Consider the following 18,707-nt stretch of genomic DNA (forward strand, 5'->3'; position numbering starts at 1 on the left):
TCATGGATAATAAATGTGAGCTGGAAAATTAATATATGGTGAGAGGAGAAGCAGCATCACCAGCATAAACTCAGAAAATAGTTCTAGCTTCTGTAGGCATTGCATACATATGGCCATACCCCATATACAACACACACACACACACACACACACACACACACACACACACACAATGTGTTCAGCTTCTCTTGTTCACTAACTGGCTTGCTCACTGCTGAGCCATTTGGCCATTTTGCCTTACAATCATGTCCTATTTCCAAAGGCTTCCAACTGCTAACTTTCTTTTTTTCTTTTGGATACGTCAGAACTATCCAAGAACCATTGGCGGTCACTGGATTAAAAAAAAAAAATAAAAGGTTTTCCTTGATTTAGAAGCTGATGGTATCTAAACTTTAAGAACTCAGAAAGAGCAGTGACACCCAGTCTTGTCCCATTAAGAATTGATGGTGTGTATATAGTCTCCTCCTCCCCCTCCTCATCTCCCTTCTCCTTGTCTTCCTCTTCTTTGTTTTCTTCTATTAAGTCTACATGTGGGTTCTTTCTGAAATGACCAGGGCTTATACAGGTAGCATCCATTTCTCAAGGTTTTCATCAATTCCTTTTTGAAAACATCAACTGCATTTTGTAAAAATTCTTCTGCATAAACCTCAACTAAGAAGGTTCGATTCATTGGGAAAGTTCATCATCATTTCCATAGGAGAGCTAAGCTGGGCTATAATTTTTAGGTCTGTTGCCCTTGAGCTGTGGTGGGTTCTGTGCTGCAGACCCCTTCTGGGAGAGTTGAAACACACGAGCGGTCCTTTCCCTCTGCATAGTGAGAATCCACAGTCACAGCCTAGTGTGAGGGCTAAAATAAAAATTCTATAGAAATGCTTTAACAGGACATGAGTCATTACTCTCTTGGGAATCTAGGAGGATGTAAACAAAATGGCCTCCTTAGAACTTTCCCTAATAAAGCACTGTCCTTTAAGAAGATTGGGTTATTGGAAGAATATCCACCATTTTTCATCAGTAAGTCTTTGTAGGAGAATGGTCTCCCTTGGGCATATTTCTGACGGCCTCACATCAATTCCTTCTTTGCCTCTACGATCTCCTGCTTTGCAGAACAAGCACCAGACACTTGATAAGGTCTTTTTTTTTATATCCTTTCTTAAACTCATGAAGAAAATGAAGGTGATAAAAAAGACCCTTTTCCTGGTGCACATTTCAAACTGCCGCTTAATTAAAATTAAAATGGCTTTTTTTTCCTGACAGGTACTATTAAAAACACATGCATATTTTAGACAATTCCTGGAAGCCAGTGAGCTCCCACCAGACACAGTTTTCAAGTGGCCAGTGTACCCTGGAACACAGCTCAGCAGACACGTTTCCTGCCCCTTTCTGTGCTGTGGTTTGCACTCCACTCTTATTAAAAGTAGTTGTTGTGAGCCACAGGATGAAGAGTGCTAACCCAGCCACCAGCATTTGAGGCTAACATGGATGCTCTCTTCCTTCTTTATAAACAGAAGAGAGAGAGCATTGGAATCATATATACGGCTTCATCCTCTGAGTACTTCATAGTTACTCATTACCAGAGAAACCCCTTCAATTTCTAGTACTCGCCCAGAGAAGGGGCAAAAATCCAACAGCAGCTTCCCAACCTTCTCACCTGCTGCTCCTCCTTCTCCCTCTGTCTCTCCTCATCCCTTCTTTACCTCCTCTTCTTTCCCCTTCTTTCTCTTCTCCCATGAGATTTCTTTGTGGCTTTTAGGGCAATCATTACAGTATGAGTATACACAGAACTCTTTTTAAAACAGGTCTTATTTTTTGGTAAACCTTATTTTCTGCCATGTTTCTGGGAACTTTAACGTTACACGGAGTTGAAGTGCCAATCAACAGCTTGTAGTCAAGATATGTTCACTATCAGAAGTCCCACAGGGGAACCAAAGGCTAAGGCAACCTCTTCTAAGTATGTTTGTTGTCAGATACTCTGGTGGGACAGCAGTTTTGTCCATTTTAGTTGAACTTGTCTTAAAGAAAACTGGAAACCAAATGGGGAATTGCTTCAAACTCAAGAATCACACCTCGGATCTTCATTATAAATAGTCTGTGATGTACACATAGCTGTGGCTAAACCCACAGAAATTCCTTGCAAAGAAGGGGGGGTCATCTTTTGATCAGTTGACTCAGTAACAAATAAAAGCCTTGTTTTTCAAAGACCTTACTACTATTTCTGACTTAAAATCGTCTCTGACTGAGAATCTTCAAGATGGACTTTCCCAACACTTTGGTGTGATGCCTGGAGCCAGAAGCTTCTTCATGTGGTTAGAGCATCATATCTTCAGATGGCTTTTAAGGGCCTTTCCAGTTCTCATGCACCCTGATTTCAGAAGAGACCCAACAAATAAAAGGTAATAAGCACCTTCTGCACAGGTGTATACACACAAAAGTCTGCCTCTGAATCTACATGTTTCTCTTTCCTTCAACTGTGAGTCAAACCTCTTGACCTAAGACAAATGGAAAATGGGTATTTAAGGAAAACTATGGTGTTTGGGGCTACTTTGTGGGTTCACCCCTCCCCCATCTCTCCACACCTCTTCTCCTACCCTATCAACCTGCTAGTAGTCAGGAGAGAGAAAAGAATAGAAGGGGATGATAACGTCATTAGACTACTTTCTGCTGATTGGGGTCATCAAGTTCCTTGGGGAAGTTTGATCTTCACAGTCAGAATATATCATTTGTTTTTCTCATCTCTTCATGCAAGGTTACATAACTTCAGCATGCAACCACCAAACAGCTTCTCTGCTGAGGTTCTGGCATTTATATATATTCTTAAAAGTCCCTACAATTCCAACCATCACACACTTGCAGAAACTATCGGCAGCTGCCATAAACTTGCTCCTGCTAGAGCATGAGATAAATCTTAATCACCTGCTGTGATGCAGCCCCATTTCCCCACATTTGGAATTAAAACAATAACATGCTCCTAAACTATTTGAAACCAGAAGTCTCACTGAACTACAGTGATCTTGAAGCCGAGCATCGAGGGCAGATCTCCCGCTGATTCCCTACTTAGCTTCATGTGACTTGTGTCTCTCACAATAATCAGGTGCAGTATGCTTTCCTTTATCACGCATTTGGGGGTCAGCAAGAGGACTTTGTGGTAGCTACTCCCTTCAGCCTGTCCACTGTGGAATGGGAACTGCACCTGGACCACACCATCAGTGACTAGAACAACCGGAGGCAATAATGATCTTTGCAGAAGAGTAAAGCACTATGCTCAGGTGGCTAGGACTAGATGTTCAACCCCTGGCACAAATCTACACCTGTGCAGAAGTTCCCATCAGTCTTCAGTCCTAGTCTATGTAAGCACCGCCTCCCAGCCTCCTGTCTGCATGGCCCATTGAGACAAAATGGTTCTCATCTTCTGGTCACTTAACTCAGAATACTAGGTCATTCTTTGATGCCTTGCTTTGGAATAACTGGCTTTTTCCTTGGGGATCCAACCATGGTGGGCTATGTACTCCAACGAGCAACCTCCTCCCTTGAGAAGCCTTCCATAGCTGACTGTGCCTGTTGCCCTGGAAGCAGCCTCTATTACTCCCCCATCTTTCATACTGCCTCCAAATGCCCAGATACTGCCTTTGGTAAGTTGAGGAACCCAAGTTAACATGCCTAAAATACCATAACCGTCCATCTTCTCCACGGGTCAGCAGAGCACTGAGGCTGAGTGGGAACTACTGTGGACTTCAGCCAGAATCAGGAAATGCACTTGCTGGTGTCTAGGGTTCTTCTTCTTCATGGCACGGATCCTTGTGGCTAATGTCCGATTTTCTGTCCCTGTCATGTGTAGGACTTCGGAATGTGGGCAGGGGGCTGTACTGTCTGTCCTCAAGTGGATCCCATGTGCAGATGGTAATTAAATATGGATTCTGGAGTAGAATTTAATAGAACTACAGTGAGGTAAATGTCCCAGAATGCTTAGGAATAACTTTGGTGGTAGCAAAGGTGACTATGGCTGCAGCTTCTCCAACCTTGTTTTTCATGATCCATCTTCACTAAATTTGGCTTTTCTCTGCCAGAATCCATGAGTCATCTAAATAAAGGCCTATCTAGTTCGTATGCAGATTGCTAACCACATTTTTTACAGAACAGCTGTGTCAGAAAAACTGAATCAAGCAACACTCAAGGGCATTTGTCTTTTTCAGTTGTCATCAGTGGGACGACTTTTTCCTTGCTAACATAAGCTTGAATTTAAAGACTTTAGAAGTTATACAAAGTATCCTTTAAAGTATAAAGGTTATTGTAGTTATCTGCCCATAACCTACCCAAGCTCAAGCTATCCAAAAATTCTGGCAAAGCTGGTGTAGATGATGCCCAGGCCCTACCTCTCAGATGGGAACTATTGGCAGTGTCTACTTGCAGGGGAAGGAGAACTCACTCCTAAGAGAGAATGTGGCCTCTACAGGCCTTCAGGGTTCTACTGCAACCTCTGGGTGCATGATACCTGTGCACATATGGGGAGCACCAACTGGACTTAGTGACTTATTTTAAAAGAGGGATTTGGGACGACCCATGTTGAGGGGGCATGGGAATACTTGGGTAGGAAAATGAATAGATAAGATAATATTTCATTGTATACATGTATGAAGTTCTCAGAAATAAAAACAAATTAGGAGATTACGTTTATACTTTAAAAGTTACTAACTGTAAAACTCTACTATACCATTAGTCTAAGCTTCCCCAATTAGCTGTTAGCCCTAAATGACTATTTGTAGTAGAGTCTCCCAAAGCTCTCTCTCTCTCTCTCTCTCTCTCTCTCTCTTTTTTCCAGTTCTTTAGGGCTCAGATGAGGATCAGTAAGATAGCAACAGAAACAACTCTAGGATTCCTCTATGACAGTGACAGAGAAGCAAACAGCATAATTATTATTCTGGTTATCATTAAAATGATCTTAGAGTAGCAGGTACATCCATTTTAAGTTTGAAGTCATAATACTTAACATTTATCACTAGAAAATAAGACATTTACAAGATATCCCACAAGTCATTTTATTCACATCACACACACACACACACACACACACACACACACACACACACACACACACACACATTTTAATTTGCAATTACATTTTCAGCCTTACCTTGGGGCCCTGGATCTCCTGGGGGTCCAGGCAAGCCATCCTTCCCTGGTGGGCCAGGCCTCCCATGAGCTTGAGCAGACAGCATGGCTGCAGGCAGCTTAAGCTGGGATAGAAACACAGCCATCCTCTCTTCATTTATGAAAGAAAAGAATACATCGTGTGATGGAAATGTCTTTATGCCAAAATGTTTCCAAACATTTTAACATGAAGCTGAAAAAAATTCAATTTATAACTGAAGCACATATTCTATACCAACTGGTCTGTTTTTTTTTTTTTTTTTTTTTTTTTTTTTTTTTTTTTTTGATAAAATATATAGAATAAATTCCATGGAGTTGTTCAAAGACAGAAGGACCAGATGGGTTGATCAGAGGGTTTAGGAATTTCCAGTGTTCCTGGAACCCAGCAGTGGGGCATCCAGAACACTTGTCTAATTAACTTCTGGCTATAACTTGTGGAAAAAAATTCTTATGGAATTGTTTTAAGAATAAATGTAAGGTATTTTCTAGCCATATATTGAATGTGTAGCAATTTTAAGTATATTCACAGATTCCTTAATGCCTACTTCCAAGTGAGAACCCAGTCCCTGTATTTGAGTGGTTGCCAGATTTGCCTTTCTCATGAAAAGGCTGAGTGGACAATGTGTAACAGGAGCTTTCTAGTTGCTGTTCGGTTGCTAACCCCGAGGAAGTCCATTGACAAGGAGTATGCACTGGGAACATTCAACATGCTGCCCTGAACAGCTATGCTCATGAACTTGGAGGTGTCCACCCTTTTCCACGAGTCATGTAGTAAAATGGTTGTAACTGACTGGGATCCTGTCTGTGACCTTACCCCAGATTTGGAGGCTGAACAATATGAAAAAGCAACGCTTCAAGTTGTTAACTCTTCGACTCCCTGACGTGTGTGGGGACTGTATTTTTTTACATGGCAACAGATGACGTGACAACGCTGCCTTTGCCACAGAGACATTTAGTCACTGAAAGGCGGTTGTTGGCTTCACCTCACCACTTCATCTCTACAGTAGACAAATAATGTCACAAGTAACTTCTACTTTTTAAGGCAGGAATTCTATATTTCCGCATTATTAGGCATTTTCTGGTTGTATGCCCAGCTGCTGTGCCATTTATTCAATTGGGTCATTAGGAGGATGACTAGTTTTATAAAAGGGAAATAGATTCATTATTGCTGCAGATGAGATTCTGCCCTCTGAAGGCAGTGGCAGCAGTGAAAACGAGAAAAAAAATGTGTCTGCATATCTCTGTGAGCCTAAGAAAACGGAGAAGACAAATCACAGGAAATGAACACATTATCTGCATTGTTAGGGGAAGCAGGTAAATAAATATGTGCCATGTTTTTGTTAAGCATTGAGTGATACATCTTTATGAAGTAAGTACTTCCTAACAAAGGATGCTACCCCAAGGAGCACATCATAGACATCATCATTTCTGCATTTAACAGACTGCCTGGAACACAACACTGTATATAGGCATCCTGGAGAAAGTACCTAGAGATGACAGAGAACATTAACTGAACAGACCCTCTCAGGGGCTCATCATCAACACATGAAAACACCTGTATAGTTGGTACAGCTGGATGTAACTACTAAGTCTCAGACAGTGATTAATGTCATGATACATTGAGATGAAAGCAAGCCTGCAATGCTGAAAGTTAGCATGTTGAGGCTTACACAGTGGGTAAGAGTGATTGCTGCCAAGTGTAGGGACTCAAGTTCAAATCCCTAGCACTCATGTAAAAGCTGTGAGAGTTTGGGTGTATCTGCAAGCCCGGCACTGAGGAGGTCAGAGACAGGAAGATCACTGAGACTCCTAATGATCATCAGAATAGCAGGAAAAGCCAAGCTTAGTTCTGTGAGAGGCCATGTCACAAGGGAATAAGAAGGGGGTGGTAGAGGAGGACATTTAGATATCCTCTGTAGCCTCTGTGCATGTACTTGGCCACATGGGACATATTCCAGCCAACCCCTACCCTGCATACAACACCCCTCCACACAAAAATGAAGAAATGAGAAAGTAGGTGTATTAATGAAACTTAAAAGAATCACCAAAGAGGTTCAAAGACTATAAGTATGAAACTATGAATAAGAATTTTTAATTTAAATTAACTTCCGAACTGGGTATATTATTAACTTAACAAAGCATTCTTGATTTTATTTTTAATTACATTTTTTAAACTCATGGTCTCATGCAGTCCAGGCTAGCCTTGAACCCCCTGGTAGTCTACTGTGACTCCACCACACCTGACTAAACATGCTTTGTAGCAGAACCTTGGATTAGAGATTGTGGACTTTCTCACCAACTACTCTTCTTCTGGAATCAAAGTATTTAATCGTTTAAACTTATCATTTAAGTAAGAACTCTTATCATGTCTTTATAGGCACATGTATTATAAGGCATATCTGCAGAGCACCTTCAGCTATTTTGGGATAATCTGAGAGGCCAGATTAGAAATCTGTCAGCTGCTGAAAGACAGTTCTTGTCACTACTGAACTTCTGACTATTTGATTTCACATAGAGTATTGCTTCATTAAATTCCATCTCAAGAGAATACTTAAATTTTAATCTGGAATCTATTTTGACAATGTCATGAATTCACTTACAAATAAAAAAAAAATCTGCCATGCGGCCCCTTAAACTTGCTTTGGTTATATTTCATACATCAATATTGTAAAAGTCTAATATATTGGTGATTAATTTTTAAAATAGAAAGCTAGAAGAGTTAGAGTCTTGCCATGAAAAGAAGAAACAAAGTGGTTAATGTTTCTCCTCACCATGCAAGTTCTTCAAAGGACCAAGTATCTTAGTAATTCAAAGGTAACTTGTAAAACTAACTTGGAGCTTCTATGACTCAGCTGGTTAAGGTGTTTGTGCTAACCCGAGTGCTTGGGTTCAATCCCTGGGACCTACATGGTAGAAAGAAAGAACTGGCTCTGGCAGATTTTATTCCAGCCTCCACACACACTGTGGCACATGTTCCAACACACGTGGATGTGCACATGAACACACACAACAATAAATAAGTGGTTTTAAACATGCCTACTACCGTAAATGCCTAAACAGAAATATTCACCATCCTAAGTTTTCCCCTTAACATATGAAGTGAAAGTACTTTGGGGAGGTATTTAAAAAATAATTTTAGTAAACCACAATTATTTTTAAAGAATTACTTCGAGCTTTGAGCTATACCAAGAAACAGCCATTTAGCATAAGCTAATTACCTCTTCTGAACCCTACCCTAATGCTCCACAATTGAAAATAATAGTTTCTGAGCGTCTAAATGAATTCTGAAGGCCTATATTCTTAATTGCCTTTTCTCTGTTTTCAGAACCCCTTAGTCATTTAGACTGGTTTTTGGCTCTGCTCTCTAACAAGGCAGAAAATTAAAGACTTTAGATGAGGTGTACGTAAACCATTCATATTCTGCTTGCCCGAGCAAAGCAAGAGCCAGCAGTCTGATAGGCAAAACGGACACATGACTTGGTTCCCAGGAGAACCATCTCATGGCAATGCAGACATGAGTATTAAAGGAAGAAGTAAGGGACATTCATGTGTCACCCAGCTCTTACCTGCCTGCTGTTTCCCAAATGGAATTCGTCACTTAGGTTTTTAAAGAAAACAATGGTCTTCTCTCCTAATGCCCATTCAAGTTTAATTGCCTGCTTACTTAGTATAACTTCGGTGTGTTTCTTCTGACCTCCCTTTATGGAACCTTTAGTTACAGGATGGACTTCTCAAGGGAAGTGCTCATCCCTTAGTAACATTGTTATCTCTCAGCCTTAAGGTTAAGAGAATTCATTCACAGGGTAAATAATCTGTTTTAGAAATCACTTATTTGGATAATTTTCCATGCCTTTCCCACATGTCTACGAGACTAAAATTATTTGTAGGCTTTCTCCTATGAGGCAATGTAACAGCAAGTTTTTTTGTGAGATCTGTATTATTCCCCAGGTTTGTTTTAATTTTAAGTAACATAATGGACTCGCTTGTTTTGCAGTTTGTAGTGCCATAGTCGTTGACCCTTTGTAAGCATGTTGCTTTGGAATGTTATAAGTAAAGAAAGTAGACTGAGCCCTCACGTCTGCTTTAAGTCTCTGTGGATACTTGAAAAAACAACCAGGACACATGTAAAGTCATAAAACTCAAGAATGAGGGGACCTAAAAGGAGAAAGTAGCAACAACAGTTTGGAAGCTGAGGATCCGATAGCTGACGGGTGTTTATGTTTCTCTAAACAGCCAGGCAGTGACTCTTCCCGAGCCCAGAAACCAAAGGTTCCCTTTCTGAAAAGGGAAGGGGAACCTGAGATAATTATATCTTAATTAAAATGTAAAATGAATAAATAGAGGGGATTTAGACTGTCTCTGCCTTAACAGCCCCAGACTTCAGTGAGACTCTGGCTTTAATACTGTAAATAATAAATAAATGAATGAATGAATGAATGAATGAATGAATAAATAAATAAATAAATAAATAAATAAATAAATAACTTCCCCTCAGATACTTAAGGGCACCGAAACGGAAAGACCTTCATTTAGAATGCCCGGCTAGCTACCCTATGGAAAAACCACAGTTGGCAAGTCCCACATTCAGCAGGCTTCAGAACACATCCTTCTGTGGGAACTGACACCCACAGGTCACTGGAGACAGAGGGAGTCCTGTCAGTCATGTGACTGACTCTGCATGAGTCCGAGACAAACAGAAGCAGCAAATAGGAAAGCCAGACTATGTGTGGACACTATTTTCTGTATCTCCCAGGACGTGTATGTGTTGGATGTCATGTATGTGCACAAATATACATACGCTTATAAACATCTTAGTTATAGGAAGGAAGGACGTGTTACCTTGAAATAGAACAGGACAATACATTATATTCATTCACACACATGCATATGCGTTATATGTAAAAATGGGAAAGACACAGGTTTCCTGAACACTGGAAATCCAGAAGCAGAAATCACCCTCACTTTCCTGTTCTCCCTTAGTTACAGGTCTGGCTTTGAGGGTTTAAAGAGTGGAAATGTCTGATGGTTTGTAGACGCTACTTCATAATTTTTATCCCAATAGATACAAATGCTCAAGTTTTATAAGGTGAGGCCATAGCAAAACCTATGCTTCTCCGATATGGTTATCCCCTGATTTATGTGGCTAGAAGCTGAGTCTTGTGAGTGAGCATCTGTTTCTGCTCTGTGTCTTTACCTCACTTGCAAAAATGTCAACGTAGTGGTTAATGGAAGTGGGAATTCGATCTAACTTTAGAGTGGACGCATGCTTGTGTGCTGTGATCCAAGTGGAACCCAGCTTTGAGATCATGGAGAATTGCCTCCCTCCATTTGTTAGGTTTGAGGTGCATTTAGCTTCTGAAGGACAGGGTAGTAATGGTCTGGAGGACAGCCCAAGGTGAGGGCCACCTTTAAAGGGGACTGATGAATCCCTGGAGGAGAACTTAAAACATAGGTCCCCGTGTAGGGTTTCACAAGAGGAGCCATCTGAACATCTGGGACAATGACTAAGGCAAACAGTGGGATCTCCTGAGGAGCCACTTGGGCTCCTGCTTGATGAGCAAGGACCCCCTCCTGAGCAGAAGAGTGTGGAGAGACAGCAGGGGTGCTTACTGATACTTTAATGAAAACCTCTAAGAAACAGGCTGTAGACAGGCGTGACTGAACCCCAGCACTTAACTGGACTGTGCTATTTTGCTGAAACTGCTTTAAAATGTGACAATCTTGCCATTTACAGAGAAGCCTTTGTGGACGAGGAAACTGACCTCGCAATGGTATGATTTGTGAAAATGGAGCACTGCTTTTTTTATTCTTGGAAAGTGGTGTTCAGAAGTCACGGAAAGGGTGATTTCTGAGTTAAAAAAAAAATCAGATGGACTGAAGGAAAAATCAAATGATTTGAGGGCAAATTAGAGTAAGTGCTAAATAACCATGCTGTAGGTCTGAGGCATGTGGGAGAGAAGACAGAGTTGCCAGGCTGGTGACAGGAGAAAGCTACTAGGAGAGGGGACATCACATGTGGGATTGGAGTTTAGAAGTTTCAAGTGAACGATTTCTATTGGGTCTCTTTAGCAAACTATCTTGAGGCTAGGGAATCTGTGGCTTTGGAGGTAGACAAACTCTCCCGAGGGTAGTGTGTCTTGTCATTCACTAGGGCCCTAGGTGGGGGGCAGCAGGAGAGATAGGGGTGAAGCCAGAGGAGCCATGGGAATGATTCCTTAGCTGTCAGCTTCCTGGCCGGGGCAACTCTGTGGTTGGGCAGAAATCCAAAGGGAAGTACACAGGCTTAGAGGTTGTGCTACTTAGAAATACGAGTTAGGTAAATTTGCCAGAACAAATTCCCTGAGTCTCTGGAGGAGACCCACAGCCGTTCCTGGAAGTAGCTGCAGGGTGGCTGACTGTGGCAGCCAGTTTATGATTTTAGAAATAATATCGAGAAACTCTTTTACAAACTCTTCAGAGGGACGAACAATGCTGCTAAACGATGACTCCAAATGAACTGTCAGCAGAGACTTAACTGCCTCGAGAAAGCAATGGTGGGCTGAGGGTGTGGCTCAGTTGGTAGACTGCTCACTAGCATGCATGGAGCCCTAGGTCCCAGCCCCAAAAAGACACTAATAACCCAGGCAAGGTGGTGCATGTCTGCAGTCTCAGTACTTTCAAGATGGATGCAGAAGCATCAGGAGTTCAAGGCCATCCTTGGACTACATAGAGAATTCAGGGCCAACAAGGGGTATAAGACACTGTTGTGTTATTTCTCAAACAATGTTATCTCGAGTTTACAGGTGTATAACTGGGATATCTGAGAAGAGTCGGGTAATCAATACTGAATTCTTTGCTAGCTACAGGAAGTCTTTCACATCTATTCACTTCTTCACCCACAGCCTTGAAAAACTGGGAAGTATGAAAAGAAGTGAATATGACTGTACCCCAAAACGCATTACCGGAGATCTGGACTTCAGGTGGGAAACCCTTTAATGTGTGTAAGAACCATCCCCAGCTTGCGAGCCACATAAAAGTCTGCCTGTAGTAGACAGAGGTGGCTGGTAGTTTTTGTTTGCTGACCCTGGTCTAGATCAAAAGACACTGTAGCCCACCTCAGTTCAAACACTCACTGGTCAATTCACCATCTCCCTGGGGTGGCAGTGGTGGGGATGTACTTACTCCATAGAGAAATTAAGGTGGCATCTGATGGGTGTTGAAATCCTTGAAAGGCAGTTGCATAAATAGAAGGCACTTGACCTGTGTTGTCTTATTGACAAGTTGCGAGGAAAGACAGTTTAAAGAGAGAGTTTCCTGCTTCTCCAGGAAATGGATCTGCTAAGATTGCTGGCACACTTCAAGAATGTCACTGAAGGGATTCCACACAGGGGGGTGGCAAGTAGAAACCCATAAAAAAATCCAGAAGTATTATAAAGCAAACCTAACCTTCAAAAATCCTTAGGACCTCTTGATTAATGTACTTTTTTATTTCTTCAAATGAAACAGCGTCAGCCTAAGGGAGAAAAAAAAATGTCTGTTAAAATAAGGGCAGGGCACACAAGTGGATAAGGTACAGAAATGTTGTGTTTGGCATACTTTTTGTGGATATGCATTTGTCAAGCAAAACCATGGCATTGTTTGGGCCTTTTAACCGTATGTAATAAAGTAACAAACCATTGCCTCCTAGTTGCCTATAGCCATGTTTCTCTACTCATAGGAGAAATGTTAGCATCACCGGTTATAAGTCCAGCACACAGCTTGTAAAGCAACTATGAGCTTCAGCTTTTCCTAGCATTTGATCTAAAAAGGTATCTGCTGCCTCAAAATAGTGCATTCACCATGGTTTTACCAAGCAACCACAATTAAACATCCACTCCTGGATACTGGTAATGACTATAGCAAGTGACATCATGGGTCTCCAAAGGAAACCCCAAACAGAACACTAGATCACAGGCTTATTCTAGAACGTGGCTTTCTCATGCTTGCCTGTCTCATGCTATTGTAACTTAGGTATTAACATAACTATAGTAATTTCTTTAGTAGAAAACACCTGACATACCTGGTAACCTTAAGTAGGTAAGTAGTGTCAACTGAATGGCTAACGCCTTGATAAAAACCCAACTTTCATAATAGCCATGCTTAATTGATGGTTTCAAAAGGGGGCTAATAGTCTCAAGATGGTCAGAATTCCAAAGTCTCTCGTTACAATTCTTTGTATTCCTGTTTATTTTCTGAGGCTCCATGCTCGGCAGTGAAGACAACATAGAGCCCACTAGAAGTTGTGACACAGAGACCCCTCCACTGCCAGTCACAGTTTCCATATGAGGGGCTGGAAAGATCTGTGGGAATCCCCATGCAATGTGATTCTCAGCCATGGCCCCTGTTATTCCCATAAACCAGGCAGTTGTCCTTAATGTTCAAAAGTCCCTGTCTTGGTGAATTTCCCATCATTCCTCGCTGCAGATTCATTCATCCTGTTTGCACGTTTATCCTGTATATGGGATGATGATATGGTTTGCTTGTCCATCCACAACAACCCATTCATTTAGACAAAGGCAATTTCATGTGCTCATAAGGTGCTGGTTTCTATTGGTCGGAGCTACTACATTGTTTCCAGTGTGCATGGGAAAAATGAACATGGACGAAGGTAAGACAGGGGAGCAGACACTGGCCCCAACCTCAACCAAGTCACTATCTGCAGCTGATACTCTGGCAAAGGGAAGAATCTATTCCTTCTGACAGTGTCACAGCAAAACCACACTTGAGAGCAGGCCCCGTGCCCAGGAGTTGTTGTCCAATACAAACCAAACTCAACGGTATTTTTTGTGGATTTATTTTCATTTTGCTTTGTTTGGGCATCTTTTTATCTTTTCTTTGACGGTTTTGATTTTTGCTTTTGTGGAATTTTATTTCTTGATTTTCTTTTTTTTTTGTTTCTCATTTGTATTTACTCTGTGTGTGTGAGAGAGAGAGAGAGTGCACACAAAATTGGTGAGTCGGGTATGGAGATGAGGAGGATGTGGGCGGAGTTAGGAAGGGGAAGGTATGATAATATATATTGCATGTATTTTTTTTTAGATAAAAATGACCTTGGATGACCAAGGTCTGATAGTAGAAACAGACACTCAAGTTTTGGAGGTTTTCTGCAGGCACGGTTTCTCAATGAGGTAAAAAGAGTGAATGCCCTGCTTTTTACTGGTCTGAACAGGAGGGGGCGCTCTAGAGTCAGTCTTTAACTTTCTACTTGATGGAGGATTCTCCTGTCACAGGGGTTTAAACTAAGCTCCTCAGCCTCACGGCCTCATACGGATCTCCCTGAAATATTAGTAAGGTAAGGGTTGCTGCCGTCATATTCTTGCTCTCATTTCTACTTCAGGGCAAATTTGCTCAGTGGCCAGCTGAAACAGAGTCCTAGTGTGAAACAGACGTGTATGCTTGTATGCGGAACAACTATAGACAGTAGTGTAAAGGCCTGGTTTGGGGCATGTGTGGTGGTACACACCTGTAATCCCAGCACGTGGGAGGCTCAGGCCAGAGGATCCTGGGTTTGCTATACCACAGGATCCTGTCTGAGATATCACCCCATCCCCCAGTCACACTAGACAAACCCAAAGCAAACCAAATCATGATTTTTGGAGTCAGCCAGATCTGGGTTTGTCTCTCTTGATGATCCTTCGATGTTGATCAGAGGACCCGGCACATACTCGTAACTAATGGTGCAGACAGCTTATTTGATATATGTCAGGGCAATCATCAATTGTTTCATTATAAAAAACATCCATGGTCCGTATAAGCCAGGGCTCCACTCACCGGAGTGCCGGGGATGCCTGGAGAGCCTGGAGAGCCTTGGTGGCCAGGTGGTCCTATGGAGCCCTTGCTTCCTGGTGGCCCCACAGGACCTACAGCCCCCTTCATGCCCATAAGACCTGGCTTTCCACGTTCACCTTGTGGACCTCTGTCTCCTGGAATTCCCTGGTCACCCTGTTTGGGGAGAGAAATAATGAGTCACCTTTTCTAGTAACGCCTCATTTGTGATGAAGCGCCAACGTCCAGGGTCCATACTGTCACCCATTTACTGTGTGTCCTTGGATTATAAACTTCCATTCACTAGCACATGGATTAGAATTGGAATATTAATAGTATCTCTTAGCTAGGGGAATGTTGAGAAATTACTACACCCAGGTAAAATGCTTCAAACCATGTCTGACGCCTTGGAATTACCCGGCATGTAGATCACAGTGGCAATAAATGAACGAATGAATGTTGTCACTTTTGAAAGTCAGAACCCACTGGCACTTCAGGTCTGGGTCTCTTCCGTAGTTACAAAAGGAGATGAGCAACAGGAGTTTGTCGCTGAGATTTCTCACCTAGAAAAGCTCAAACCCTGTTCTAAATCACATGGTTGGCTCTCCTTTTGCATTTTCATTGGGCGTTCATAAGGTCCTTTGGAATCCCTTCTGTAGCCATGCTTTACATGAGTTTGCACACGTAGTCAGTGAAGAAAAACATGGCTCACTCGGGAAAGCAAGGGAGGAGAGCTTGAACAAAGTCTCTCAGTGACTGGGGCGGGTGGAGGAAGGGCTGTCTCTGAGATGACTTGTTTGAGCGGGTATTTGAACTTTAAGAATTTGTGAGAGTTAGCAACATGATGCTAGACATGTGTCTCAAGGTGAGAGCAGGGTTTGCAGCATTGCCTTTCTTCTGGGCATGTGTCTATCCTGGGTGTGCCCGAGGGAAGAAGCGTGACACCACCATAATTCAGTTCCATGTTTTTCAGTGTTCAGTTTTAAAGCTCCAGGAAGTGAGGTCTCAGCTGAGTGTGATGGGTTGTCCTAAAGGCTGCCTGGAATTTACTGTAGTATGACCTTAACCGTAATGCTCTGTGAAAAGCCAACCATACTGGTCTTGATTCTACAAAATAATGAAAATAACTGAGCAACCATAGACATTAATGTCAGCATAAGGTATAGAAGCTGACAAAGAGGCCATGTAGAAAGAAAATGGATGGCCAGAGTATCAGTGCTGTTGTCTTATTGGTATACAGACAGCTCGTGCCTGGAAAAATACCCAAGATTAAAACATATTAGCACACCTGGATCGATGACCTGTATTCCATGATCATGGTGAAACCTCAAAATCATGTGTCTAGGGCTTGGGTGATAGCTCAGCTCCTACCCATCACCTAGTGTCTTTCCAGGCCTGAAATTGCACATGGTACCCATCACTATACTTGATGTCCTTGATTTAATATAGGTTGTCCTCTGACCTCTAGAAGCATGCTTTGGCACGTGCGCTCACATGAGTGAACACACACACACCCATCTAAAAAAGGATGCTTGTGGTATTTATTATGAAAACAACTGCTTATTAAAAGGGGACTTGTGAAGATATATATGCAGTCACTGAAGACTGCCAATAGAACAAATATTTACAAAGTACTGTCAATCCAATTTCAAAATAACATATATTTGATATTGATTATAGGTAATAGTGGAAGAGGGAAATATCCCTAAAGTATCAAATGTTTATCCCTGTGTAAAGATGCCTGAAAGACTTTTCCTTCTTGAATGTATGTTATCTTCTTTTTATATTTTTTTCCATTATTACAAATTTCTTGTGTAACAATTTAAAATAAACCTAATGAATTAGACACCAATACACAAACACATCTGTGGCCACATACATAAGAATGACCCTAAGTAAGCTTATGCAAAGTAACAAGTCTTGAGTAATTTGATTCAGGGATATGAGTCCTACTAGGAAATTAAGATTCATTACAGAAAATACTAGTAAGTTTTAGTGACAGCACTAGCATTACGTAGAGTTGTCATGAAAGTGAAGTTTCCACTCAGGACTATGAAGTAAGCAAGTGGGTCACTGGAGTAAGTAGGTCACTGGAGTAAGTGGGTCAGTGGAGTAAGTGGGTCAGTGGAGTAAGTGGGTCACTGGAGTAAGTGGGTCACTGGAGTAAGTGTGTATCAGTGGTTCTCAGCCTGGGCAGCTTTGCTCCCTAGAAGGCAAAGTGATGTTTAGAGATGCTTTGAATAGTGACAGTTGGAGAGATGATGGTGCCACTGTATCAAGTGGACAGACACCAACTAGGCCTCTTGAATGTACAAGACAGCCAGACTCCACAAAACTTATCTGCCTCTAAGTATCAGCAGCACTGGGAGTGAGAAATCCCTTATTTGGCAAAAAGAATTTGGGTGGTGGTTATAGCTGGCATGTGTGTCTCTGGAGCATGGTAAACACTTTCCAAGCTGGAATATAAACAGACTTGGGTGCGTACAAAGAACAACAGCATGACCTGCTCACAGATCACATTCTATGTCCAGTAGAGATAGTGTTTTATGTATGCCCTAACCACTTGTTTGGAGAATCAAAGTTGTCTCCATGTCTTGGTATGTGGCCGAGTGATCAAACAGTTGTATTAGAAAGATGTGAACAGCAACCACAGTAGTGATATACATACACGTTCTCCTTTGGGGCCTCTGTCTCCAGGTTTACCCATGATGCCCTGGAAAACAGATATCAATGCTAAAAACGACTGTTTGCCAAGATCATTAGTCTGAATAACTAAATGGTAGAACATTCAAGATGCACTTACAAATTAGAAAATTTAAGAATTTATACTATTTAAAATGTTTTTTTCCCATACCTGAGCACCTGGTAATCCATCTTTTCCATTTATGCCCTAAAATGACAAAAATAATATTTCTATTTCTTAGTTGCATACAGTCATAGCTAAACAGACAAAAAACCCCAGTACGTATTTCTTCTGTTATCTTTGTGAATCTGCATGGAGAAATAGACTCCACAGTCAGTGTAGTCATGTGCCCCCAAGTTCAAACTCTGCCATTTCCTGGTTCCATTGACCAGGTTTGGGATTGACTTCATCTGAGTAGCATCCTCATCTTCAAGCACACAGAGAAGAATATAAGAGCAAGTTTACAACTCAGGAGTAAATGCACAACAACATGTAGAGTCTGCTTAAGTAGTCATCCAGGATGGCTATCTCAACCTCCTAGGAATAAATGAAGCCGCCCAAAGCTTGGATGGCTTTGGGGATTATTTTTATACCTTTGTTCTACAATAACTTCTCTGATATAAAAACTTCTGTCTCAGAGAGCAGTTTCTTTAGACTCGGGATATTTTACAGGGAGGTAAAAGCCCCCATCCTGTAGGAAAGCTATTTAAAACTCAGAATGAACAACTCAAAATCTTCAGGAAATTCCTGAAACTGAGTGTATTCACTATGCTTTTCCTTCCCCAAGATTATATTGGCAGTAAGAGAGATCCTCAGATGAGCCGAGATGTCTGGAAGAGGACCAGAAACAACAGAATTTCTAGAAGTAACACTATCCTGTTGAGCTGCCTGCAAGTTGTACAGTGAGCTTCAAGGTTCTAGCATTTGTGGGCATCATCTGTGCTGGAGTGGGCTTTTGATGATGCGGTTTCGTTTGTACAAGCTCTTGCCAGTAGCTTCTCACCTATACTCCTGTAAATAATGCCAGTTAAACTCACCGGTGATTCATCAAGTTGCTTTTGCTGGTATCCTTACTTTGCGCTATCACTGACTGCCTATC

The 18,707-nt window shown here is 41.7% G+C and overlaps 1 protein-coding gene across 1 annotated transcript in view; it reads right to left on the minus strand.

Annotated features, from left to right (window-relative positions):
* Window positions 1-18,707, minus strand: part of COL19A1 (collagen type XIX alpha 1 chain) — a gene marked incomplete at both ends in the record, with an annotated part of 301,963 nt that overhangs the window by 1,101 nt on the left and 282,155 nt on the right. Inside the window, 5 exons of the mRNA XM_080916766.1 lie at window positions 5,126-5,254; window positions 12,568-12,634; window positions 14,932-15,102; window positions 17,594-17,638; window positions 17,780-17,815. Coding sequence (XP_080772892.1) covers window positions 5,126-5,254; window positions 12,568-12,634; window positions 14,932-15,102; window positions 17,594-17,638; window positions 17,780-17,815 — 448 coding nt within the window. The remainder of the gene's footprint in view (window positions 1-5,125; window positions 5,255-12,567; window positions 12,635-14,931; window positions 15,103-17,593; window positions 17,639-17,779; window positions 17,816-18,707) is intronic.

The sequence above is a fragment of the Micromys minutus genome (assembly GCF_963924665.1).
Source record: "Micromys minutus genome assembly, chromosome: 5".
In the NCBI taxonomy this organism is placed as follows: Eukaryota; Metazoa; Chordata; class Mammalia; order Rodentia; family Muridae; genus Micromys; species Micromys minutus.